Source organism: Pogona vitticeps, chromosome 9 (genome assembly GCF_051106095.1).
Source record: "Pogona vitticeps strain Pit_001003342236 chromosome 9, PviZW2.1, whole genome shotgun sequence".
NCBI classification, from domain to species: Eukaryota; Metazoa; Chordata; class Lepidosauria; order Squamata; family Agamidae; genus Pogona; species Pogona vitticeps.
Genome location: NC_135791.1, coordinates 24,216,741 through 24,243,556, shown reverse-complemented (window position 1 = coordinate 24,243,556; position 26,816 = coordinate 24,216,741). Strand labels below are relative to the sequence as shown.

Here is a 26,816-nt window from a genome sequence, read left to right as displayed (position 1 = left end):
TGTGGTGTAGATAGAGTGATGGACTAGGACTCTGGAGATCAGGGTAAAAGACTTTTTACAACAAACCCATGTGGGATTCCTTTCATCATGGGAAAGCCATGGGAATGGGAAAGAGAGGATGTTTAATTTGCAGAAATAACTGCCAGTAACATCATCAGCAGTTCTCAAAACCTTTGAGGATGGAATCAGAAAAAAATGGATTTCCAAAATATTGCCACAGCTGATGATGCCATCACCCTTGTCTAGTGTGACTTCAGGCCATAGGATTTCAGCCAGTGTGTCCGTGTCAAGAGTTCTGATTGCACACATTGTTCTGCCCTTCAGCAAACACTGGAGGGGACCTGATATATAAGCTGAAGCAAACCCATATCTGTTACATACACCATACATTCCTGAGCCACTCCAGCTGAAGAGGCCCCGGCATAGATGTTACAAGTTCCCCAGAACAAACTAAAAACCATTATGGCCACTTGTGCCAAGGAAAGGGCTGGTTAGGGAGGAATGGTACAACAACCACACACACAAGATTCTTCCTCTGTCAAGCAGCGGAGATGTCAATAGGGCAGTATGGGCTCTTCAAACTCCATACTTGGAGCTCATCACAAACCAGAAAATTATTTGCTGCTCAGTACGTAAGAATGCTTAAGAATGTCCCAATGACTGAAATGGAATTTATTCCTATTTATCATGCTTTAGATTACAAAATACACTACAGTAATTCTATCCAAATGTAATTGTAAGTCCTATAATTAATGTTTGCAAAAAAAGGTACATCAGCAGTGAAAAAGTGGTTTTCTAAAGCATATTTTATCTTCTTGGCCTTCAAAGGCTCCCAGAGCACTCAGTAAAGGAAAGCTTTGTGGCATGCAGGTTTATTTTAAAAGGAGTTAACACAATCACATTATAACACAATTATTGTTATAATGTAAACAGTATAACACAATAATATATAAACCACCCAAAGTACACCCTAACCGCCCAGAGTAGACCCTTGGTCTAGATGGGCAGGACAGAAATCAAATAAATAAATATTGATAGAGAGGCCAAGATCTCAAGAAAACTTAATAGGAACAAGTCCCAGTGTTCTAATATCTGAAGAAAAACAACAGAATTCTGCTACAAAATTGAAGTGAATTCAGTGAAATCGCTGAGGTGTATTTCCTTTGCTTTGACTCTTCTGCATATGGCACACAGCCCATTTAAGACATCATTAGCCTATACTCCTAGTCCTGCAATGCATATGAATTGTGTATGCTCTATGAGCTCTGATGTGATTATGAGTTCTTAAGAGTCAGAATAATGAGTTGCTTAAGACTTCCAACAAGAAATATTTCAGGGTGTTGACATAATTCACATGGGCAATTCTGTGCAAATTGGTAAAAGAAACCTAGGCATCAGGATTCCATATGTATTTGATATGACAAGTTTGTTCTTTAGCAAGATATTTGCTGTTCTTGTTCTAAAGTGAAACTGCAAGGTTACCCAATATGAATACCTGTTTTACAGGTATTTACATGAGTTTGACGTGCCACAAAAGGATCACAGAGCATCATATAACCCTGAGGACTGTTACAACAAACAACAAAATGTATTGCATTGTTATGTTCATCCAGTTCTTTCTGACCATGGCAACTCTGAAATAGCACTTGTCAAAATGTCCAGTCCTCAACAGCCTTGCTCAACTTTGATAAACTCAAGGCAGCAGCCTCCTTTAAGGAGTCAAACCATCTATTTTGTCTTCTTTTCCTGCCACTTTTAACCTTTCCTGGCAAATCTCATGTTCTCATTATTTTCCCAAAGTAAAAGAGCTTCAGTTTAGTTGTCTGTGTTTCTAGAGAGCTCAGGCTCTATTTCACCCAGCACCTTATTTTAATTTCTGATTATCCAAAACCTCCCTAAAAAACACCAACTTGCCCTGTTATGTGGTTGAAGAAATGGTTTACAATCCACAAAACCACTTTTATAAGCTTGTTAAATGTGCCACAATAGTTTTTCATTTATTTTTCCTGTTATTTGGATCATCACTCTAGAAGATTTCCCGTTATTTGAAGCACTACTTTTTTTCTTCCAGCTCTGCAGTTCCAAGTTTATTATTCCTGCTATTCGCAGCATCACTCAGATTCGTCCATATTCAAATTATGATTACTCTTGTTATTTAGAACATCACTCTAGATTTCCATTATGGCAAGCACTGGTCTGGTTCTTCCACCTCTCAGGTTCAAGATGGTGGCTATTCCTTTTATTTGGAGCATCACTCTAGTTTTTCCATTATCTGAAACATCACTCTGTATTTCCCTGCCATTTGGAGCACCATTCTGGCTTTTCCCACTCTTCCAGTTCTCAGAGGATGATTAAAATGATTATTCCTATTATTTGGAGCCACTCTATTTTTTCCCATTTAAAGCATTGCTCTATATTTCCTTGCTATTTGGAGAACTGCAGTATTCTGGTTCTTCCCGCTTATTCCAGTTCTAAGAAGATGGTTATTCTTGTTATTTGGAGCCTCACTCCAAGTTTTTCCCATTATTTGAAGCGTCGCTCTCTATTCCCTTGCTGTTTGGAGAACTATTCTGGTTTTTCCCACTCTTCCAGTTCTCTGAGGATGATTATTCTTGTTATTTGGAGCCTCACTCTAGTTTTTCCCATTATTTGAAGCATCGCTCTCTATTTCCTCGCTAATTGGAGAACTATTCTAATTCTTCCCGCTTTTTCCAGTTGTAAGAGGATGATTATTCTTGAGCGTCGTTCTGGTTTTCTGTCCCGGCGGGTTTATTTAATCGCCGCCTCAGGACCCGCCCGCCTGTCAGGGCGCTGCAACCGCTGCTGCTGCTGCTCCTCTCACAAGATGGCTCCTCAGGCGCCCGCCTCACCTCAGCCGACCCGCCGCCTCCCTTCCCCTTCCCTCCTCCTCCTCCTTCTTCTCCCGCCTTTTTTATTTCCCTTTCCTTTTTTTTTTTTTCGGGCTCCCACTTCAGCCCCGTTGCATGATGGTTAAATAGCCTGGCCCTGGGACCCGCCATTTTCTGTTGGGGCTGGCGGGAAAAGCGGGAAGGGAGCGAAGAAGAGCAGCGCGAGCGCCGCCGCGGGACAAACCAACGGCTCCAACGGTCGCCGAAGCGCGAGGCTAGAGACCCGCTCAGGTAACCGGGAGGAGGTCGCGCCCCCCCCTCTTTCAACTATCCTCCCCCCGCGCCCCCAACCGGCTTTCCCCGCGCGTGCGGGTGATCGATCTATTTATTTTGAGGAAGGGGGGGGCTGTTCAGAAAAACCGAGGTCGTCTGAGGAGATGCATCGCCCCCCCCCCACACGCACGCACCAAGTCCCGCCTTCCGACGCCTATTGGCGGAAAAGTGGAGAATGACGGTGGCTCCCTTGATAGGCTAGGACAGCTCGGGAAGGGATTGGGGACACGCCGTTGTCAATCACCGCGGGGAGCGAGTCTGCGCTTTCCTCCCTTCGTCTTGGCCCGGGATTCTCAACCAATGGGGTTGGCCGGTCGGGAGGACGGGTTGGGCGGCCTTCGGGGAGGGCGGATGCGTGCTTGCGTGCGTGATTGATCTGGGCCACGTGGCTCCGCAGGGCCAATGGGAGGGAGCCCTTGCCGTAGAGGCTCTTGGGGCATGTAGTCTTGTAATTTCTGGCGGGTAGAAGTCTGCCCAGATGTTCTTCATCAGCTAACCGACTAGTTGCTATTCTCGGTTGAGGGGGGGGGGTCAGTGCGGCTTCTAGGTCGCAAACCTACCTATCCAACTTATTTCCCCCTCCTTTTGCCCGCCTCCATCCCATTGGATGCTGGAGTTGGTGCCTCAGTAGGGAATGGAAGGGGGGGGGGCTGTGTGTTGCCATGGCAACTGCCTCTTCTGCTTCCCTTCATAATTGGGGGGGGAGCTCCCCCTTAAGGATAGTCAGGATCAGTGACCATAAAAGATTATATACTGTATATATATAGTGTATATATAATATATATTAGGCTACATATAAGCCAGCCCTATATTTTTCTCAATTAATGAAAAGCTTGTCAGATCATTTATTTATTTTTCCCATATTTGGGTCCCTGGGTTGTCATGAAAGACCGCCTTGCAGCCCATTCCTGCCTGTGTTTGCATGGAAGTTGGTCCTGTAGAAAGAATTCAGTGCAAAAGATCTCTCTGTTTTTAAGGTCACAGTCAATATTCAATAGATTAGGCACACTCAGAGCAACTGGGGGAAGGAATGGAACTGTTTTTGCTTTTACATGCAGGTCAAATTCCTCAGAGATATTCTAAGAACGGGAAAAGTCACTTTTTTACCATTAGGAGAATGGATTGCCTCAAATATTTAGGTGTCTTGCCAATAAATAATTTCCCCTGTGGTGGTTCTTAGACAAAATATAGAAGGGGATGAGGGGGGAATTAATGGTTAACTACAATTTTATTATGTATGCAGAGTTTTCTGATTATTTTGTGTATTCAAATTTTAAGGGCTCCCGTGCTTACAGAAGTTAGAGATGACACAGGAAGCCTTAATACACATTCAGTATACAGTATTAGATTAGATGTTTATATCAGGTAACCGCAGTAGTTTTTCAAAACCAGTTACTGGCCCACATATGTGGACTAGAATGCTGGCCACATCTTTTGACCACTATGATCATGTGGGGCTAAATCTAATTGCCAGCCTCAAGTAGAATCAGTGCATGAGGCTAGTTGAATGAATATTTAGGTTTAGCCCGAGTTTTCCATCTCCAATATAGATTGCAGCCCTAAAAGTTCTTATTTTCCTTCCCTGGGATTGAGAAATAAAATCTAAAAGTCTTGTACAGTGGTGCCCTGCAAGACAATGTTAATCTGTTCCATTGAAATCTTGTGAAAACATCATCTTGCGAAAAGTGTTTCCCCATTGGAATGCATTGAAATCCGTTTAATGCGTTCCAATGGGGAAAATAGTCCTTGTTTTGCGAAAATCGCCCATAGGGAAACCATTTTGCGAAGTGCTGATCAGCTGTTAAAATCACTGTCTTGCGAAGCATCGGTCCCAAAACCACCCATTTTGCGAGTCACAGACCTGTCTGTGAAAATCGTCATCTTGAAAAGCATCGGTCCCCCCCCCAAAAAAAATCTTGCAAAGCACGGACCGAAACATCGTCCAGCGTAAATCGCCCATAGGAAAGACTGTTTTGCGAAGCACAACAGCGATCGCAAAAAGTCATCATCATGCGGATTTGTCGTTTTGCGAGATCATCGTCTAGCGGGGCACCACTGTATTTGGTTTTCTTTGGCTTTAGTGCCTACTTTCTGATTTTTATGCTGGAAAACTTAACACATCAATGTAGCAGAACCTAATACATAATGAATTTGTAAGTGTTTAAGATGTCACAAGACTTGATGGTTTTTGCTGTAACTGGTCAACACAATTATCATGTGGGAATTAATGCTTGTAGGAAATGCTGATCTCCTGTATCATGACATTCAGTGGCACCAGAAGTCAGGAAAGTATAATGCAAGTGGATTGCAATTTTATATTAAATGATGGCTGCTTGATTTTTATGGGTAGGAGCAGAGAGTAAAATATGTGGTGCAGACTAGTACAAAATTGAGGATTGTACATTTTATGGAGATGAGCAGGTGTAAAGAAACTTCATGAAACAGGGGCTTCAAAATGTCTTTACATATAGCCCTAAGCCCAATATGGGAAGCGACTGACTTTAGATAAAAACAGAATGATTGCTGATCAGAAGAAAACATATGTATGTTCTTGAAGAGACTGTTTTATTTATTTATTTATTTACAAGAGTTTTTAGCTACGCCATTACCAATGTTATTTTAAAAAATAACAGAAGGGGCTTTCATGAACAAGAGGATTTTAAATACCATATATACAACAGTGTGGTATATTCACTTGAGTTACAAAACTGAAAAGATCTCACAAGACTTGATGGTTTTTGCTGTAACTGGTCAACACAATTATCATGTGGGAATTAATGCTTGTAGGAAATGCTGATCTCCTGTATCATGACATTCAGTGGCACCAGAAGTCAGGAAAGTATAATGCAAGTGGATTGCAATTTTATATTAAATGATGGCTGCTTGATTTTTATGGGTAGGAGCAGAGAGTAAAATATGTGGTGCAGACTAGTACAAAATTGAGGATTGTACATTTTATGGAGATGAGCAGGTGTAAAGAAACTTCATGAAACAGGGGCTTCAAAATGTCTTTACATATAGCCCTAAGCCCAATATGGGAAGCGACTGACTTTAGATAAAAACAGAATGATTGCTGATCAGAAGAAAACATATGTATGTTCTTGAAGAGACTGTTTTATTTATTTATTTATTTACAAGAGTTTTTAGCTACGCCATTACCAATGTTATTTTAAAAAATAACAGAAGGGGCTTTCATGAACAAGAGGATTTTAAATACCATATATACAACAGTGTGGTATATTCACTTGAGTTACAAAACTGAAAAGATCTATCGCTACAATAAAACAGAGAGGTATAAAAACTATGTGGGCCAGTCCAAAGCGCCGATGGAAATTTTAAATATCCGAGCAAATAAAAAGCATCTAGTCCTCACAGAGGCAAGCAAGGCAAGTCAGCAACTGACATGCAGTTTTGATGGTGGCATTTGTTCGTAAGATGACCCTGCCATGTAGTCCACACACGAAAAAACCCTCTCAGGGCAGAACAAAGCCCCTCACTCAGATTTGGGGTGACGAGATGCTTTCTACTCGAGCCACCTTAGAAGTTTCCTTGGTGGTCTTGACCGTGACCGTCTGAACTCCCAGCCCAGATGAACTCCTCCCGGGGGTGTTGTTCTTCGAAATCGAGCATCCTGGGAAAATAAGACTCAGGTGGACGTCTCAGGATCGGACCGACGAAGGGAGGACAGCTTCTCTCTTGACGAGGACGATGGTGATCTCGATCTTCGTCCGTTTCATGTCCTTCCTCCAGTCCAGGCTTTGCTCGCCATCATCAACGAGCTTTTTGGGGACGCCTCTGCCTCCTTCCGCCGCCTCCCAAATAGGGTCCCCCGCTTCCCCTGAGAGGTCTGCTGCCGTCCCCTGAGAGGTCCACTGAAGTCTCGGCCCCCTGGGGTGTCCCCTCAGAACCCAGACCCATCTTCTCCTGGAAGAGAGAAAGGGGGGAAATGGTGAGGATGGGAGCCCCGGACCAGGATCCGACTTGCCATGGGATCTGGCCGAGTGCTCCCAGTGGCCTGTGGGGTGGACACTCGGCCACCCAACCCAGTTGAAACTCTGTGGGTCTAGGGGGGGAATCCCAGGGGCTGAGGGGAGATATTTAGCCCACCAGCATCCCTGGCTTCAGCACCCACCATGGAGTGATTCTGGTCCCTGCCCCAAGAGGGGTGCGGGGGTCTTTGCTGAGTAGCTTGCTCATCTCTTTCAGATCGTCTTCGGCTGCTCCAAAGTGGGTGGTGGGGACCTTTCTTCGTCTTCCTTTCTGGAGGGTCTTCGGGCGTTCAAACCCATTTCCTCCTGAAAAGAGAGAAAGGGGGAAGACAACAGGCGCTGTGGACCTCCACCCAGCTCGCCATGGGACCTGACAAAATGCTCCTTGGGGCCCCTTTCGTGGACCTCCCTGGGTAGCTCCAATCTCCCTTGACGAAGGAGGTGCCGTTTCCAGATGAGGAAGGAGTGCTCCTTGAAGAGGCAAAACTGGTCTGCGTTGGGCCGAACCCACACTTGGTCAATGAGCCTGCCTTTTTGCTTCATCATGCGTTGAAAGAGCATGGCTCTATTTGCATGCTTGATGAGTCCTAGTCAGGCTGCCCTGAAAGAGTTGCATCGCTGGAGGGAAACTGTTTTTAAGAGGGAGATCTGGATTCAAATCCCTGCTCAGCCCCGTAAACTCTCTGGGGGAGGTGACTACGGGAAGCTACCCCTTAAAGTACTTCATGCCCCTCAGAAGGAGGGTCACCCTAACTAAGGGATGACTTGGCAGTGATGCTCCACAATGACAACGCCTTCAGCAAACTACAGAAGTCTTTGCTTTTCCTTCAATAAAAGGCAAACACAGTGGGAAATGGACCCGAGTGGGAGCCCAACGGGCTGTTCTCTCGGTCCCTGTCTGTGCCTGCCCTCCCTCGCAGGGTTGCTTGGGGGAATAATCTTGATGGCCGAGCCAGGAAAGAGTTTTAGGGTCCCTGGAGGGAGAAACCCGTGACATCCTTCACACACAGGCCCATGGAAATACTGTACTCACAGCCTCGAAAACATGCTTAGGGGCTGAGACCTGTCCGGAGAAACGCTAAAACAGGGGCGTGACCCTCAGAGCATCCCCTTCACACCACCGTCCAGAGGAGGCTCCAACGGTCAACTGGCCAACTGACCGTTGAGCCCAGAGGTGGACATTCCGCCAAGACCCCCCCCCTTGGAACGTCAACTCTCCTGCATATCCCAGCAACGGGCTCCTCCCTGCCCCACCGCCTGCCTCGGGGAAAGCCCCCCCTCCCTCCATGCTCCCCTCTTTCCTCTTGGGCTCCCCAGAACGTGGTCTTGAAGGATAGACTGCCACTGACCCTGGAGGTTCGTGTCGACTAGGCATGGATATTAAAGTAGGAGTGGGCCATTTTGGCAGGTTGGAGAGCCAGTTTTCTGCCCCCAGAAAACTGCACGAGTCACACAGAAAACAACAAAAAACCCACATGAAATTAGAAGTGTTAAAATGCCTGTTTCTTACTGTGAAAAAAAGTTATTTTTAGTGTCTAGGAGGGCCCCTACGTGTTTCCCCCCCCCCCCCCGGAGATTCATCTGAGTATTGCACTGGAAGGCTTTGCATGACCCAACTTCCTACATCCTCTTAAATGTTTGCATCCGGCAAACATTTCAGTTTCAGTTCCTTCCAGTATTGCACTCTGTTTATGGACAGAGTTACATAGTTACATACTGTCTGAAATAAGACAGGCTTTCTTCTTTTCATGAATTTATTTTGTTTGTAAACACACAATTGTGCATGGACCAAGGATGTGGATGGATTTATAAACTCAGCCAAAGGTTACAAAGTAACCTTTGGTCGGGGAAATCAAATGATTCAGAGTAACTCTTTGGTAGAGTTACTCTGTAGCATTTAAAATGGCGACTGGAAACCTGATGTCTATCTGTCAATAACATTGTATCTTCTTGCTCACCAATCTTATAGGCTCATTTCCTTCTCTTTCTTTATCAGGTTTCTTGTATTTTAAGGACTTCCGAGGATGGCCCGTACAAAGCAGACTGCCCGTAAATCCACTGGTGGGAAAGCGCCCCGAAAGCAGCTGGCCACTAAAGCCGCTCGGAAAAGCGCGCCGTCCACTGGTGGAGTAAAGAAACCTCATCGCTACAGGTACCTAAATTTGGCATGGGTGGCAGCTGGCATCAGATGAGCAGATGTAGCCTAAAGGCCTGCATAGCGTGAGAATGCTCTTAGGGGTTGTCTTTTGTGTTGATGCAGATTTGGGAAAGAGGAAGCATCTTTTATTTTTACGCACGCACTGGTTTCCTTCTGTATTCACTAGCCATTTCTGGCTGTTTCCAGAACCTGGAATCTGTTACAGATCTCTTCCCACCCACCCCCCGAGATATTGACTGAGAAATGAAACAAACTATGTCCATGTCCTTCCGTTCAGGCCTGGGACTGTGGCGTTGCGAGAAATCCGGCGGTATCAGAAATCCACGGAATTGCTGATCCGCAAGTTGCCGTTCCAGCGCTTGGTCCGTGAAATTGCTCAGGACTTTAAGACGGACCTGCGGTTCCAGAGTGCTGCCATTGGCGCTCTGCAGGTTTGTATGGTTTCCTGCTGCCTTTCTCTCCGTTGTCAATACACATTCAGTGAGCTGTTCCCTTTCTGACAGTTTTACAGGCCAGGATCCTGCTTCTCTCCTGTAGAAAGGGCTGTGTAATGCAGCTTCCTGCTGCTTTCTTCAGTGGCTTTGTTTCCAACTAGAAAACATTTCCTAAAACATGCCCTTTGGTCCTTTTGCCACATCAGTCTCTTCATTTATCAGCCCCTCACATTTAGCCCCAATTCAATGTGAATTCAGATCTAACACTGAATACGTTTTAGATCTGAACTGGAGATTCTGTTTGTGCTTTCCTTTTAATCACACTAGAATTTGGGAAGAGACAGGCGCCTTCTGTGCTTTGGCTATTAACACACAAGTGGTCCAGATGCTGCCCGCAGGTGGTGTGTAGCCCTCAGGGCTGCTTCCAAACCTCCTGATGCCCAATATCTCTCCAGGCTAAGGAGGCAGAAAAATGTTTTTATTTTCACCCTAGGAGAAGCAATATATGCATTAAGCAGGTCAAGAATGGGTGCTCCCACAGCTCCCAAAATCAAAAGTATCCAGGTATTTCCAGTTCTGATTTTTTAAAAAACATTTCCATCTGTTTTCAAGCTCAATTGATGCAAATATTGTAAGCCAATATTGGACTTACAGACCTATCCACTCCAGAATTAGAATATCAGCTGGTGTGGGGCTATCTTAAGGGAGAAACCTCAGTTGGTCTTACTCTTCTGGTAGTAGGAAGCTCTTGCAGAACTTGAAAAAGTTGCTTTGGGGGAACTAAGACTTCTAGAGTTACGGGCCATGCTAGCTGTGTCCTTCTGGGAGTTGTAGTGCAGGAATATTTCTGAGCTTTTGCCTCTTGACTGTACTGGCAGCAAACATCTTTGTCCAATTAAGCAGTGGGTGCCACTCTGGTAATGAGCATTAGTTAGTGTGTGGTAGGAGCTCCTCCTTGTGGGAGCAGATTGCATTGCAAAGCTGGTCTCTGTGTATCTCTTAGCTCTACAGTGGTGCCTTGCTTAATGACGATAATCCGTTCCAGGATAATTGCTGTTAAGCGAAAACACCGTAAAGTGAAATTAAAAACCCCATTGAGACGCATTGAAAACCGTTCAATGCATTCCAATGGGGTAAAAACTCACAGTCCAGTGAAGATCCTCCACATGGCGGCCATTTTCAGTGCCTGTATAGCGAGGAATCCATCCCTAAGCACAGCGGAGAGCCATTTTAAGCACCCACGGCCATTTTGAAAACCCGACGATCAGCTGTTTTTGATCGTCGTAAAGCGAAAATCGGTTCCCGAAGCAGGGAACCGATCATCGCTAAGCGAAATCCCCCCATTTAGACAGATCGTCATAAAGCGGATTCGTCGTAATGCGGGCAATCGTTAAGCAGGGCACGACTGTATTCTTTTCAGTCTGCTAAGGTCAGGAAAGCTGGCTGGATAGATCGGTAATATAGCCATTTTGCTGCAGAGCCAGAGGTTGGGAGTTTGCTCCCCCCCACTGTGCCTCCAATGAAAATTGCCAGCCTAGGTGGCCTTGGGCAAGCTGCACAGTCCCAACCACTTCTTTGTACTCTGTATATAGAAAATCCTGAAAAGTGTCACCATAAGTTAGAATTAATTTGACACGCATCATCATTCATAATCATAAGAGTCAGGAAGGGTGCTTCTTCTTTTGGTGGAAGAAGGCAGAATTTTATATCTTTTCTCCATAATAATCTTAGAATAATCTTTGAACTGCTGAGCTGGAAGGAACCCTGTGGGTCACTCAGTCCAGCCTCTATTGAGGAGGCCCCGTGGGGAATTGAACGCCCAACTTCTGGCTTTGCAGCCTACATTACTGAGCTGTCCAGCAGCGTAGTACAACAGCATAAATGAATCAGCCTTCTGATGCATGCCCGACAAGGACTCTTTCAACTTTTAAAATGTTGGAAGCATTGAACGCTGCTTCTTGCAGATTCGAGATGCTGCTCTCTGTTGCCTTCTGCCCCCTGCCTGCATCTGTGCATTTCTAAACAGTTCCCTACAAAGCAGCCGGCTTCTGACTCTTTATTTCTATATTTCTTTGACAGGAAGCCAGCGAGGCGTACCTCGTAGGTCTCTTTGAAGACACCAACCTGTGTGCCATCCACGCCAAGCGGGTCACCATCATGCCAAAAGACATACAGTTGGCTCGCCGTATCCGTGGCGAACGGGCTTAAGTTCCTCCCAACCAAACACTTAAACAACCCCCCCTCCCTGGGCAGCCCCACCCTGATTGTGCAGTGTACTTAGTATACACTCCAGGTTTTATTTTTAATTTTTTTCTCCTACTCCTGTTTGTAGTGGCTAGGACATGTGAGGAAATGTTAGATTATCTCTCGTAGTACCCCTCCAAAACCAGGAGACTCGATTCCTATTCATCATGTGCAAGCAAAAAAAGAGAAAGAATCCCTTTGAAATCTGCAAGACCTCTGGATGTTGTTTTTTGTAAAACCTTTTTTTTCAGAATTGCAAAAAAAAAATAAAAATAAAAAACAAGAACAAACCCTACAGGGGATACTTTTGAAATATCTGGTTTTGTATACACAATTTAAGTAGATGTAGGCATTTCAACTATAAGAGCTTTCGGTCTTCAGTTTGTAAAATATCTGGAAAGAACACTACACACTTTTTTTCCCTTTGTATTTAGCAAGGAATGCTTTCCAAATCATTTTTTTTCCTTTCCTGTTTTCCATTTGTCTTGTATCTGTGACTTTGACCTTTGTACCAATAGGGACTCACCTTGAAGCAGTAAAGGAAAACAAATAAATGTTGAATGACAACAGTTTTTGCTGCCTTAGTTTTTGCTTTAATGCCAGCTTGTGGAAAACCTTACCATGTTTTGCAAGAGATAGAGCTGTTAAGATGACAAAAAATCCTAGGGTGGGCAATATAGTTAGTATGATACAGCATTTGTTTCATGTAATATACAGAGTACAGTACTTCATGCAGGTTGTCTTGATGATTGTTACACAATCCCAGTAAGTTAGATCCTTGATTTAATCATATTGTACAACTGAAGTTTGAAGAGTGACTTCCCGGCCAAGAACAGGACAGAGGGAAGATTTTAACTGGGGACATTTGGGTCAAATTTATTTATTTATTTATTTATTAGATTTTTAAAAGCTTAGTCTCCTGCTCCCACTGCTCTCCAATCTGCATGTTTTGCAGTTTTGTGCAAATTCATTTTAAGAGTAACAGCTTTCTCATGCCACTTCCAGCTGGCCCTGGTTTTGTTTTTTGAGCAGATTGATGGATCCGATCTCAGAGAAAAAAAAGAGGTGAAGCCTACCTTGCCTGGAAATCAGTTGTGGGAAAAGGTATGGCTGCCCAGATGGCTTGTGTGTTTGCCTGCTGGCAACAGGCCCTGCTCAGGTGCCTTTAAAAACAAGGTGACCTTACCCTGAATTGATTCCGACCTCTTGTGGAAGTAAATGAGAATATAAGACAAGACCTAAGTGAGCTGCAAATAGGGTTGGGAGTGCATTTGATCGACTGAAAGGCAAGCTTGGTTATTCAAGGTTAAGGTTTTGTGGGGGAAATACTGCTTTAATGACAGTACACAGCATCACCTTATCAGAGATGCTTTTCTGCTTCATACCTTTCAGGATGGTGCTTGCTTTGCAACTCATCCTTCAGAAATACATTTCTGGAGTGGGAGGGGCTAGTAACCGTATTAGTCTCTCATCTCGAAACCATCTGATGAAGTGGCTTGTCCACAAAAAGCCTATGCCAAACAAAATGTGTTGGCCTATGTGAGTTTGTAGAAGACTTTGCTGTTTTATAAAAATAGGCAGTGCTTTGTTTCTTTTGCAGAACCTTGGTTTCAGTTACATGTATGTATCGTGGTTTGATATGTAGATTATAATGCGTGCCATCAGTTTTGTTTTGAGTGCTTGTTCTAACAGAGAGAAAAGTCTTGGCATTAAGGTGGGCTCTTGATGTTCTCCTGTCCTTAATTAAGTAACCCTAACTTTTGAGGTTCTGTTAATCTGGTTACTAAGCTTTATAGTGAAACAATCTGAGCAGTATTAATGGTTAGCAGCCTTCCGAAGAAAGTGTTGAAAGATGCCCTGTAGCCGTCTACAAAAACTGCCTGTCAGTTGTCTTTGGAACCTGTTCCCACTTGATGCCTGCTTCCTGGAAGAGATGGGTGGAGGATCCCACCCTGCGTTTGTTCTTTGCTGACTGCAAAGATAGCCGTAGGATCGAGAGAGAGAAAAAGTTCAAGGTATGTACAGCCAAACTACCCCAGGTTTTTAAAACCCGCACTCAGAGTTGTGCCTAAAAGGAATACATCTGAGGAAGTGCACTGAAACTAATGAAAGCTTATGCTGAGTAAAACTTGCCTGTTTTTAAGATCTGCTAGGAACTCGCTCTGAGGGGCTGGTGATCTTTCTGCCAGAATCTGGAGAACTTTATTTTTTAAGAAATGAAAAATTTCCTAGCCTTCATACTTGTGCAAACAGAGCTGAGCTATTTTGTGAAACATGTGCCAAGAATAGTGACGAATATATTTTATTGCCTAAGGAGCTGCTCTCTAAAGCTGGTCAACCCTCCATGGCTATTTCCCTGCTTACCGTTCCTGCCACTAGTGAAGCTGCACAGCATCTCCTTAATTTCTGATGTTTTCCCAGAGCCGTCTTCTAATTAGCTCAATTTTAACTCAAATGGTACACTGTCTTCCATGCAGCTCTTAAGGAAATCTCGAGGCTCTGTATTTTTACGAGATGAAGCCACTTTGTCCTCAGATGCCCATCCGCCTGTCAATAGTCACCACTGCTGAGATGCTAGCTTTCTAATCCTTATTAAGGTAGCTAAAAGTGGGCAGGGCTGGGCCTATGTCACCGCCTCTCTAAATTTAATACAAACTTGTCAGAAGTAATCAAGTTAAATCTTCATACACTGCCTGGTGCCTAGATACTGGGCGATGCAGAGCAGAATGTCGGGGACAAACTTGGAGTGTTTGTAAAAGAGATATAAGGTCTTGACTGTGCTGCTGATATATTTGAAGACTTAAGAACCATAACCCTTATATGCTAAATACCCTAACTAAGAAAAATGGTTTAATCAGCTATTCTGTTCAGCCTGTAGGTATGAATCCTCTTTCCACACAGAGGATCTCGGTCGTTTTAAGGAAACAGCTAATGCTGTGTGGAAAACATCAAATATTAAGCACAGTCTTAGAAGCAAATTTTGAAGCAACAGGTCACTTTCTAAATCAGAGGGCTGATTTGAATGGGTCCAAAACCCCCATTATTTTCAAAAGTTGAAATAAAGTCTCCTTGCAAAGTACTGTCTGATCAACAGGGGGCAGCAGCGTTTCATTGGAGAAATAAATCTGACCCCATCAGCTTGATCAAGGGGATTTATGAATGGCAAGCATGGTTCTTTAAACTCCAACATGCAGTGTCTTGTGTATCTCCAGGGAAAGCCTTGAAAGGTTGAGGAGGCAGTCTTTATCAGAGCAATTCCTTTTATCAGGTCATGTTGCTTTAAAATGTGCAAGCTTTAGAGATTTCCATGCGTCTTCAGCCGGCAGGGTGGTACAAAAAGCAGGGGGAAAGCTAGCAAAAAGAGAGGGTCTGATTTGGCATTGATGTCGTGAAGTCTGCCAGGTCAGTCTTAAAGATTAAATATGAGGAGAGAGCAATGCAATGATTTGCCTACAGGAGAAACAAAAAAGGTACTCGGTTTTGACCCAAGGAGTCAAAGGAAGCGAAGAGAGGACAGTGAAAGATGCTGGACTGTGGTGGATGAATGGAGCATTTGCTGTAGCAGATTGGAGGCAAAAAGAAGCTGCCGATTTCAATCCTAACATCAGAGCTACGAAAAAACGGCAGTTTTAGGAACAGCATATATACTACCTCAATATTTAACAAATACTTAGGTTTTTGGTTAAACCTTGTAGCCATTATATAATACCGGTCAATATTGTTTATAATTTTGATTGACTGTGCCTGGTGGTTTTGAATAATAATAGTCGTCATCACCAACTTAGAATTGTAGCGCTGGAAAGGGACACAATGGATCATCCAGTCCAGCCCCTGTCAAGGAGGCCCCGTGGGGGAATCAAACTCCCAACCAGACCTAAACCACTGAACTGTCCAGAAAGAACGAGTCTCTGTCATGTGATCTTAGAGGACTGTGTTATAGTCAACAACTTTGGCATCCAGACTGGAGCAGGTTAGTGTATTCACAGATCTGGAAGGAACATCGACATGTAAAGACTGGAGAACCAGGATTGTCCTTTCCAACCTCAATTCCTCGGCCTCAGTTTCCCTGTCTGTGAAATGGAAATAAAAGGGCCAGAGGTCACATGGAGAGAAGGCGTTTTGCGTACATACTGGAGCATCCCTGGTGTCCAAGAATGGCTTTAACTCCCTCTGCTCGGGCACATGTTTTGCCCGCAGTCTGTCGGATTCGATCCTTGACACCTCTAGATGGAGCTGGCAAGAAATCTGGCTTTGAATCTGTAGAGAACTGCTCTGAGGCACCTTCCAACTATTTGAAACCCAGGCTTCCCTTGCTGATGGGAGAAGAGCATGCATTGTCCTTTAAATGTGTCGTGTGTCTCCTTGGATTTAATGCCACGCCCGGCCTCTGAAATGAAAGATAACATGCAGAAGAGGAAATGAATTATGAAACAGTGGCCACTGGAATCCTTTGACCCTTCCACCAGGACAACGCTCGTTTCCAGGAGAAAGTTTTGTCGCTGTTTGAGGAATCTTGGGCAGAGTTTGAGGGGCGCAGATGCCCTCGGCAAGCGAGTGGAGGGTTCATTCCTTTGTACGTGTAATTTCCACCGCATTGTGGCTTTTTGCCTGGCTTGGCTTCATTGATATAATAGATGGGAGGAGAGGCCATGCCAATGTTGGCCACTAGGAACAGAGCAGGCCATTCAGAAAAAAAGAAAATAGGACCAGATTTTCTGTATGTGGCTGAGAAGGGCGCATGTAACCCTTTCATAGAATTATAGAATAATGGAGTTGGAAGGGGGCTAGAAAGCCGAGTCCTGCTCAAGGCAGGAGTCTACATTAAAGCTGATCCTACAGAGAGTGGTTCAATCCCCACTTTGAAGGCTTCCAGCATCAGAGCGCTCACCACCTCTCAAGGTAATCGGTTCCATTCTCGTACTGCTCTAACAGTTAGGAAGTTTTTCTCGATATTCAGCTGAAATCTGGCTTCCTGTAGCTTGAGCCCATTCTTATCTATCCTGCACTCTGGGATGACTGAGAAGAGATCCTGTCTGTCCTCTGTAAGACTACCTTTGAAAAGTGCTATCCTATCTCCCCCCCAGTCTGCTTTTCTTAAGGCTAGACAAGCATCTGGCTCCGGAGCCAGAGGTTGGGCGTTCGATTCCCCCCAATGAGCCTGGGTAGCCTTGGGCACACTGCACAGTCCCGGGACTCTCCAGAAGAAGGGAAGGATTAAACCACTTCTGAGCACTCTCCACTTACAAAATCCAGCCCCCCCAACCTGTAAGGAAGGGCCAGTCCCATAGCCAGGTGGATCGGAAGACAGGTGGTACCAAAGAACATCCTGTTTACAAAGAATGCTTTCTCACAAATGGACTGGATCCTGATTCACCCTGGGGGAGGAGGAGGTTTGGTGCCTCTGCACATAATCCTTATGGTGCGGGGCATCATTTAGGGTGGCCCGGTGTCCGCTTTTAGGGTGGCCCAGTCCTCCTTTTGAAGGGTTACTGGAAGATGTGCCTCCTTTTGGATTTGCCCTCTGTTTGAAAGCCCTGTTTAATTTAAAGAAGGCCAAGGAGAGAGGCCGGGGGCCCTAAAGTTATCCAGCCGCAGTGAAACCGGGCCAGCACGAGCGTGCGTCAAGTGGCCACGGCCTTCCTCCTTCAACCGTGGCACAGAGCTAATTCTCTTTGAAGCCGTGACAATTGTTTCTAGAATGTGCATCTGTTGCATAAATGACAGTGTGCCCGTTTCATGCCAGCCAGGTCCCTTCGCCGAAACACGTCCTCTGTCTGGGCGGTTTTGTAAGCGGCCACCTTACAGAAGGAGAGAACACACGGAAGCGCAATGTCACCGGGAGGTAGTATGAACTCAACTGGCCTTTCTGTGTATATATTTTTCCAAGGTTGAATCCTAGCCATCGGTGCAGGTGTATTATTCTCATGTTTGTTGAGGGTTTTTCTCTTTTTTTGGGGGGGGGTTCCTGTGTGTGTCCTTGCCTGTGCTTTCTCCCCTCCTGTGTCCCCCCTCCCCCTTTCACTGGAGCCTAGTCACATATGGGGTTCCATCACACTGAAGGGATTAAGGTTAATCAGCCACAAATCCCTACATTGAAAAAAACAAACTAATCATCAAGATTTCCACACTCTCCACCCAGCTGCTCCCTAGCAGCCTGGCTTCTGGACCTTGTGGAGACAGACGAGGGGTAGTTTTTGGAATGTCTGCACTGAAGGTGCCTTTCGTTAAACCTAAAATCTCCTCCTTCTGCTTCGGGGTTGATAAAACACAGGCATTAAATGCTTCCGAGGCCAAGGAGGAGGCAAGTTCGTGGGCTCCAGGACCAGATTTCTAAGCCCACCTGCCACCATGAGGGGCACCGGATGGAAAAATGCACACATCGTCAGAAAAATAAAAATAGGTTCGGTGGTGGCTAGTAATTTTCTGAGCCAGGCTGGGGTACCGCAGAGAGCTGACTCAGATTCCCCTCACTTGTTGTCCACTAGAATGTTACTGCTGTTTTGATTCCTACAAACACAAACTCTGGCCCGTGGAACACTTTCCAGAACTTTAAGTAAACTCTTATCTCCGATCACTGATCAGAGATAAAAGTAAAAGAAACTTGCCAGCTAGATGTGGCCCATAGCTTCCTGTGCCGTTTTGTCACGAACAGAGCCTGAAACAATGAATTCATATTTGGTTGTAAGGGTCTTCAAACAGAAATTATCGCTGTGGAATACCAGGCCAAAAGATGTAAAAGGGGAGCAGAAAACTGTGCTAGCTTTTATTCCTCATCACCACCACTCTGGAGCCTTTAACGGAGGTGGTTTTTTGAATTTCTGTCTGCCATATAGTGCTAAAGGAAGAAGGTTCTTGTTAGGGAGGAGAAATTAGCAGTCTAACAGAGATGGCAAAGGCCAAAGGGTTTTGCAGAGATAGATTTTAGAATCCCTTTGGATCTGTACAATGCCATGAGAGGGACTACTGAATTATTCAAGGAAGAATGTCGCTTTCAAAGAGCAACAGGATCTCTTCCATTCATTTCTTTAAGAGTCTGTGCTTTCACTTTAGAAGAACAAAGTACAGTACAAGGAAAAAAACAAGACCAGAGATGTAGTTAAAATTAGATTTTTCTCTAGAAAAACACAACTTATTTAGTGACCTTACCTTAAAAAAAAATGGTTGCTAAAATCAAATATATAGTCTAAGCAATTAAAAAAAAAATTGGTGCATCTTTCCACCCCAAGCTAATTAATTTGCAAGAAACTGCCACCCCCGGATTCCATTTTCCCAATCGCTAAAGTGGATTAGATTCCCCTTTTCACTGGTAAGTATGCACCACAAGACCAAAAGATCGAGCCGCGGGCCAATCCACCCTTTCACTGCTGAGATTGTAAGTTCAACAAGGTGATCAAGGGATGTTGAGACGTAACAAATGTGCCTTAAATGGTCTCTAGGGGATAGTTAGGTACCAGGCGTTGTGACGTAGCAGATAGAGTGATGGACTCGGGTTCAAATCCCCGCTCGGCCACAGAAACTTGCTGGGGGGGTTGGCAAGGGCAAACCCACTCCTGAAATATCTCCCATATCTTAAAGCCCTAGGAGGGTTGGCGTAAGTTGGACACATCAACTGCGTGGCAGGTTGAAATCTTGTTGGTATAGCCTAAGGTTATATCTGTGGAAGTTCATGGGGACATCGGCCCAGAAACCCTGCACAACCAACACCCCCAGCATTGGCAAAGTGCTTCCAGTTATTCCTCGCTTCCCTGTCTCATGAAGGAGCTTAACTGGGAAAAGGAAGGTCCGTTCCTGGCCAGGGAACCCTGAAAGCATCCGTTTCAGAGGTGCTGTGAATCCACTTCCAGTTTTTTTTTTGCCTGTATTTTACAGCTGTACCATAGCCTCCCAAATAATTCCAGCACCTTACATCAAGCTTGTAAAGTGCAGAGCAAAATCCGGAGTGGATTCGCAGCCCGTCCAAAACGTCTGGGAGCCGTGGCCCTCAAAACACAAATCTTCCCACCCCTGTGGGTAGAGACGTGCCTCAATCTTCTCTCTGCTGGTTGCCAGGGTTTGTTGCCTCGACATGAAGGTGTGTTTGTGGGTGGGGTGTCAAAAATGGTGTGAGGGGGTATGTGTATTTCTGTGCTGTGTGCTCCCTTCTCCCCATCCATGCCTGCCCCACCTCTGCCCTTCCGAGAAGCTGTCCCCTTGTCTGACACTTCTAGCGGGTTGGTTATTTATTTATTTATTAGATTTTTTTTACCCCACCCCCCCTAGACAGCGTCTACTCGGGGCAGCTTACAAATATTTTAGCATTCTGAATGAACTTGAAAGTCTCTATGGTAAAATAGCCCTAATCATCGTAGAAGGATAGAACAATTGAGTTGGAAGGAGTCAATAAGGCCATTGGGTGCAACCCCCTGCTCAAGGCAGGAATCCAAAAGAGATCTGATAGATGGTTGTCCAATTTTCTCTTGAAGGCCACCAGCGTTGGAGCGCTCACCGCCTCCCGAAGTCATGGGCTCCGTTGTTGTACTGTTCTAACAGTTAGGAAGTTTTTCCTGATATTCAACCGAAATTGGGCTTCCTTTCACTTGAGCCCATTGTTACGTGCCCTGCACCCTGGGATGACGGAGAACGGATCTCGCCCCTCTTCTGGATGGCAACCCTCTCTCCCCTCCCATCTTCTTTTCTCAAGGCTAAACCTGTCCAGTTCTTTCGATCTTTCTCCCTCCTCCTTGCCCTCCTCTGTACTTGCTCCAGTTTGTTCGTCTCCTCCTTAAAGTGCAGTGTCCAGAACTGGACGCAGGACTCTAGACAAGGCTGAACAGAGGGGGATTTGGGGACGATGCTTCGGTTACACCATCCAGGCTAGCCGGCTGAATAAGAAGGCCTATCTTGGCAGGGTGGGTTAGCCCCCATAAATAAGAAAGCTGGAGGGGGGGTTGATATCACTGTGGTGGTGGGGGGGGTCAGCTTTCCCCTCAGCCTGCTCTCCTGGGAGTTTGGTGACAGCCTCCAAGGGCACCCATCACACATTTCCGAGGGCATTAGCAAGAGGCTTGGAATTCCAGGATGGATTTGTTCACAAGGATGCTTTTGTGTTCGCGGCAGTGGTTCGAGTCCCCTACTGCTGGCCACGTGCCACCCTTGTGCTTCTTGCGCTGGGCTTTCCAGCGCAGCGTTTGGAACCGCTTAGGAAAAAAAAGCTGAGCCATAACCTTGAGAAGATTTTTTGAGGACCGCAAAAGAATAGGAACTTAGAAAACAATCTTTTTTTGCTAGGATTTTTAAAAACAACAAAAACCCCGTTTGTTGGGGTTTGGGAAGGGTAGACCCTCGAAATGTCTTGGGTTGGTTCAGTTGAGCAGTTGGAGCTGATGGGATGGCGGGGAGGGGGGGGAAGAGATGAACCTCCAAGATTGAAGAATTATTTTGACTGATAATTAGTGGTGTCATGGTAAATCTAGAAGTGCGAGTGTTTATCAAGATAATCACCATAACCACCCACCCACTCCTACACCCACCCCTCAAGACAAATCCAAAGGTGTAGACCACCTGTAGCAATCCACATCAACAACTGAGAAGCAGGCCTTTTGTAAATTTAACGTCTCTTAATTTCCGGCTCAAGACCCACCTCCGCTCAAATACTTTGAATTATAGGAAGGAGCAAATGCAACACTATTGCATTCCTGGGGGGGGGGGGGACATAAAAAAAGATATTTTGTAGCACCTTCAACAAATTCATTTCACTGTAACCTTGGTGGGTTACAATTCACATTTCAAATGGGCTTGTTTCTTTTGCTGTATTAAAATGATGAAGAATCCTATGGTATCTTTAGACGAACGCATTTATTATTGCATAAGGTTTTGCAGAGCACCGCTTGCTATAGAATTTGCCTGGTGTTTTTTTTTCCCCTTATGAGAAGCAAGAGGCAAAATCCTCATTCCAGGAAAAAAAAGAAAGAAAGAAAGAAATCAGTTGAGTTGATGCTTGGAAATTAAACCAATCCAAAAGTTACCGGTACTCTGATTAGGATAGATTTACAAAACAGGCAAGCTTTTACATCTCTGCCTGTTAAGTTATTTGTAGGTTCCCATGGAACAATCCTGGTACATTTCATACAAGCATCATCCCCCACTGAGCCTGTATTCCTTGCAGGAGCACAGAAAAAGACCTGATCTGTGCTTCTTAGTCGCCAGCCTGCCGCTGTCTGCAGAGGTATTAAATCCGGTCCCTCTCCAGACTTGTCTCTCCGCCACCCTTTTAAAGGTGACCTCTAAACGGTCCCTTTAACAGAGCCCCCCGTAGGGTGCCATGATCCTGCAAGCCGAAGCCCGGAGCCGGCCAGCAGGCAGCTTTGCCACACGCGCCCTGCCCGAGATGTCCAAGGCAGCCAGCTGTCCTTTGGATTAATGTCACTCACTTGTCAGGCCCCGAGGATTTCTTCCATTTCTGCTGCCTTTTGGAAGGCATGGGTCTCTTCTTCCCGAACTTTTTTTTAGGGCCGCCGAAAAAGACGAATGGGGGAAAAAAACTGAGCTTCATTTATTCTTGCTGCCCTTTGAGATTGAGCTATATTGCGGTGCCTTTTCCTCTTTTGAATGCAGTATTGTCCTTTTCTGGATTTGGTAGGCTGGCTTGGAGCTCATGGTGGATCAAAGGCCCATGAAGGTTTGCAAGAAACGAGTGCTTCGTGGTGCTGGTCTGTTTCTGGGAATAATTCAAAATTGCGAGTTCTAAACTATAAACCCCTAAATAGCTGGGGTCCGGGTCTGCTTTTATGAGCCTGCTTGAGTGTCAAGATCATCGGCCTTTCTTTCGGTCCCACCACCTTCACAAATGCGTCTGATGGGGACGCGGGAGAGGGCCTTCTCTGTGGCTTCTCCCAGACTTTGGAACTCCCTCCCACTGGAGGCCGCCTGGCACCCTCTTTGCTGTCCTTCTGCAAGCAGGCAAAGACCTTTCTCTTCAGGCAGGCTTTCCTTTAAATGACTGGCTGCTTGAGTGGGATTTTTAAAATGGATGATTCTACTTTATTGCTTTGAATATGTTTTTGGCGTGGCTTGTGTGTGTTTTAGTGCAGTGTTAGCTTGAACCTTTTAAGTAATTGCATAATCACTGTTTTCAGTTTTAAACATGGCCTTTTCATGATGTAAGCCTCCTTGGGTCCTTTTTAAGGAGAAAGGTGGGGTTAAAAACAGCTTGAATGAATGAACCAACAAATAAACCAACAAACGAAGCAACAAATGATCCCTTCCCTTATCTGAGTTACTGTGGTGGGGGAGACCCAAGAATATGCCCTGCACCCCCCCCCATCGCCCAAGGAAAGGGCTCTCTACTTTGGAGTGCATAATGGGCCTCTATCCTGCCCCATCAGTGAACAAAACTCCAAAGTCATAGGTTGTCCAGCTGGGGTGGGCAACATTGCGGCCTAAGAGCCGTGTGTAACCCTCTCGGGTTCAAACGTGACCCCCTCCAGCAGCCCTGATCCCCCAACATCATACCTGACCTTGCCCAAACTCGGTCAACATTGTTGATCTCTATTCTTGGCCACCAGGCGTCACAATATAAGTTACTTAATGCCAGCTGTATTGTCCTAGATAATCTTTGGCTCGGCCCCCGACCTCTACTTTCCCCTCTGAGAAATGGGGAGATTTTTTATAAATGATGGGTTTGGTTCAGTAGACAGTATTAGCCCCAGGAGAACCAACCTCAGGTCAGCACTCTGCGTAGAAGCCTGTGGAGAACATTAGGAAGATTATTTAAATATATATATATATTAAAAACACTTTTGTTTGTTTCCTCCTTAATACTCCAAAATCGCTTGACCTGATCAGCCGAAGTGAAGGCCAACACGCCATGTCCTAGTGGGTCAAACGTTTCTGAGGCAGGTTTGCTCAGCAGAGGCACAGCGGGGACGTTGGCAAAGTCTTTGGTTCCGAGTCCCGAGTTCGAGTCTTGGGTGACAAGCCCCAATTCGGAGTCCCTATTAAAAACCAGCTACCCCACCACCATCAAGAAAAAGAGAAGGTAGGTTCCAAGTCATGAGTTGCATCCATGTCACTGAAAAAGAAAAAAACGAAGTCAAGTCTGGAGTCAAGTCACCGAGATTTGAGTCTCCATCCATCATCAAAAGATGGAAAACGTCCTTCAACATTTTCATGCGAAACGGCAGCAACGTCCCCCGCCCCTGTCTCTTCTCGAATCTTTGAGCCACGACAAGACCCAAACAAACTGTAGCCCTCCCCTACCTCCCCATCCCTTCCCTCCGGTTGCAGAAAAGGACAGGTAACCCCGTTGCCCTCTCTTTGCTGCTGAATCCCACACGTGTAGGAACAGATCCAGGCCATGCTGGCAAGAAAAAAAAAAGAATCTTCTCATAAACTCTCAGGAGATTTCCAGACGGAGACAAAGGGACGGGCTGCTTCGGAGACGCTCGGATGGGGGGAACCACCAGCGCACGCAACTGCAGGCCATGATTAAGGTAAGTAATGTCCTTTGCTCACTTAACCATTATGAGATAGTATCTTAGGAATATATACACTTGTCGATTTTGGGGTTCCGTGGTGCGTGCTGCCAATTCTAAACAGAACGAGAGGTTAGTTTTCTGAAAGACAAAATTGAGGGTCCTTTGGAAATTTTTGGCACACACAATGTTTAAGACTCGTCGTGCGTTATCCCGGAAGGTCCCCAAATGATAGCAACCTTCTGTTGCATCTCAGCTCCATCCTATTTGGTCCAGGCCTGCAATTCAGGGACGTCTCCTCAGTGGAAAGCAGTCTGTGAGGAGATCACTGCATTTCTCACCGGGGGAGATTTGGTGAGATGCTAGTGGTGTAGCGCAATATGGAGGTAAAGTGGAACGCATGATTTTGCAGGAACGGCTGTCGAAAGGAGTTGCAGTGCCAGCTCTGGCCAGCAAAGCCAAGAGCGAGAGAGCATGGGAGTCATGACCCAATTACATCTGTAGGCCACGTATTTATTTATGTAGAATATCTCTATTCTACCCCCTGTTGTGAGCCTCTGAGCAAGGTATAAGCCATTATCACTAATAGACATGATCACTAGTAAACGTTTATAGCCATTTGCTCCACGAATCTGCCTGACTGTTTTGTGCTATCCACTTATGAGGATCCTATAGTAGGGTTTCAAAGGTATGTGAGATTATTTTTACCATTCCTGTCCCAAAGTGGCTTTCCATGGTGTCATGAGGTCTCCCAAGTCTTTCTCTTTGCACCCACTACACTACACACAGTCTCTCTCCCCCTACTTTTCCGAGAGTCATCACCGCAACCGGCAGAAAAGAATGCCATCCTCGAAGAAGGAAGGTAGGCCTCCAGATGTTCTTGGACTTCAACTCCCAGAAATCCTGGCCAGCAGAGGTGGTGGCGCAGGCTTCTGGGAGTTGTAGTCCAAGAACATCTGGAGGCCCAAGGTTGGGGACCACTGCCTTAAAGTCATTAAGCATAAGAGACATTTGACTACCACCATATGGTTCCTAGTCTTGGGCGACCCCGTTGATTCTTGGACTAAAAACCCCGGAAGCCTTCGCCGCTAGCAGTGCCCACCACGATTCTTGGGAGCTGTGGTTCGAAAACATCTGGGGGACCCAAGGTGGGGAACCGCTGGAATAAATACTGTGATTTACTGAGAAACTCGCCCAAGGACAGCCCTTTTGAGAAGGGTCGGGATCATAGAATCGTGGAGTTGGTGGATCAACACACCAACCCAAGTCAAAACAGATGCTTGTCTCAATGTGTATCTTTCCAGTGGGAAACTGGGACCATCCACTGGTCCCGGCTGGCACTCCCTCAACTTTTTCTTTCCCCCTCCCCTTTCTTCCCCTTTCCTTGCGTCCAGCCGTTGTGAACAGCACTTCGGCGAACCACAGTGCCACGTAAACATGGCCCCAAAACCCTGCGCGAAGCCTACGTCTGCCTCTTAAACCCCTTGTCTTCCTGGACGCGCACTCCCCCCACTTTTATGTAAGGCCAAGGAGGTTTTGGAACTCCCCCCCCTCTTCTTGGCAAAGAGACTCAAATCTCTTTCTTTGTTCTCTGTCTGCCCCCTTGTTCCCTCGTGACGGGTCACATGTCCTATGGAGTGCCTGAGCTTTATGTGGATTATGGGAGAACCACATTCCTGTCAAAGTTCATCTCCCCCAGTTTTCAAGGCCCTTCCCTCACAAACTCAACTTGCTTCTTGTGTTCTAAACTGGGAGTACCCCAGGTAATTCAACGGCTTCGGAAACCTCCTTCCACCAAAGAATACAACACTCTGCATCTTGTGGGGCATCCTCGTTCTCCCAGGTCCCTCTCTGAAAATGATGGGCCCTTGACACTGTGCATCATGGGGAAGGATGTCCTTGATCCTCATGGCTTGACTTGAGTATGGCAGCACCCTTTCAAGAGGGTAAGAGAGAGGACCCAGCCATCCTGGAGGGTCCAGAGCACTAGTGGTCATTGCTCTACATTTCTATCCAACACACCGGCTAGACGTATGCGCTAAAAGGGCCTGCTGTTGTAAACCAAACACAAAAACTTTAACCACATTGTGTCGGTGTGAGTCTTTGGGAATTCTGATCTACAACGTGTTGAAAACAAGATGGTTTGCATTTTATTGCTTCTAAATGTGTTTCAGTCATGCTTTTTTACCTAGCAGTCTTCATATTGTGTTCTTAATATGTTTAATATTTTAAGAGGTCACTTTTTAGAAGCTTTAATATTGGGCGTTAATGATGGAAGCGGTTCTTTCTTAGGAGAAAGGTAGGGTAAAACAAACAAATAGATAAACTTCTTTTGTAGCCTCTTTATTTGATTTTTG

The 26,816-nt window shown here is 45.6% G+C and overlaps 1 protein-coding gene across 1 annotated transcript; it reads left to right on the top strand.

Annotated features, from left to right (window-relative positions):
• Positions 1 to 2,997: 2,997 nt before the first annotated feature.
• On the top strand, positions 2,998 to 12,576 carry LOC110075730 (histone H3.3A). Its single transcript, XM_020787222.3, has 4 exons — positions 2,998 to 3,140; positions 9,168 to 9,323; positions 9,607 to 9,760; positions 11,843 to 12,576. The coding sequence occupies exons 2-4, from the start codon at positions 9,196 to 9,198 to the stop codon at positions 11,969 to 11,971; spliced, it is 411 nt and encodes a 136-aa protein (XP_020642881.2). The 5' UTR covers positions 2,998 to 3,140; positions 9,168 to 9,195; the 3' UTR covers positions 11,972 to 12,576.
• The last annotated feature ends 14,240 nt before the right edge of the window (positions 12,577 to 26,816 follow it).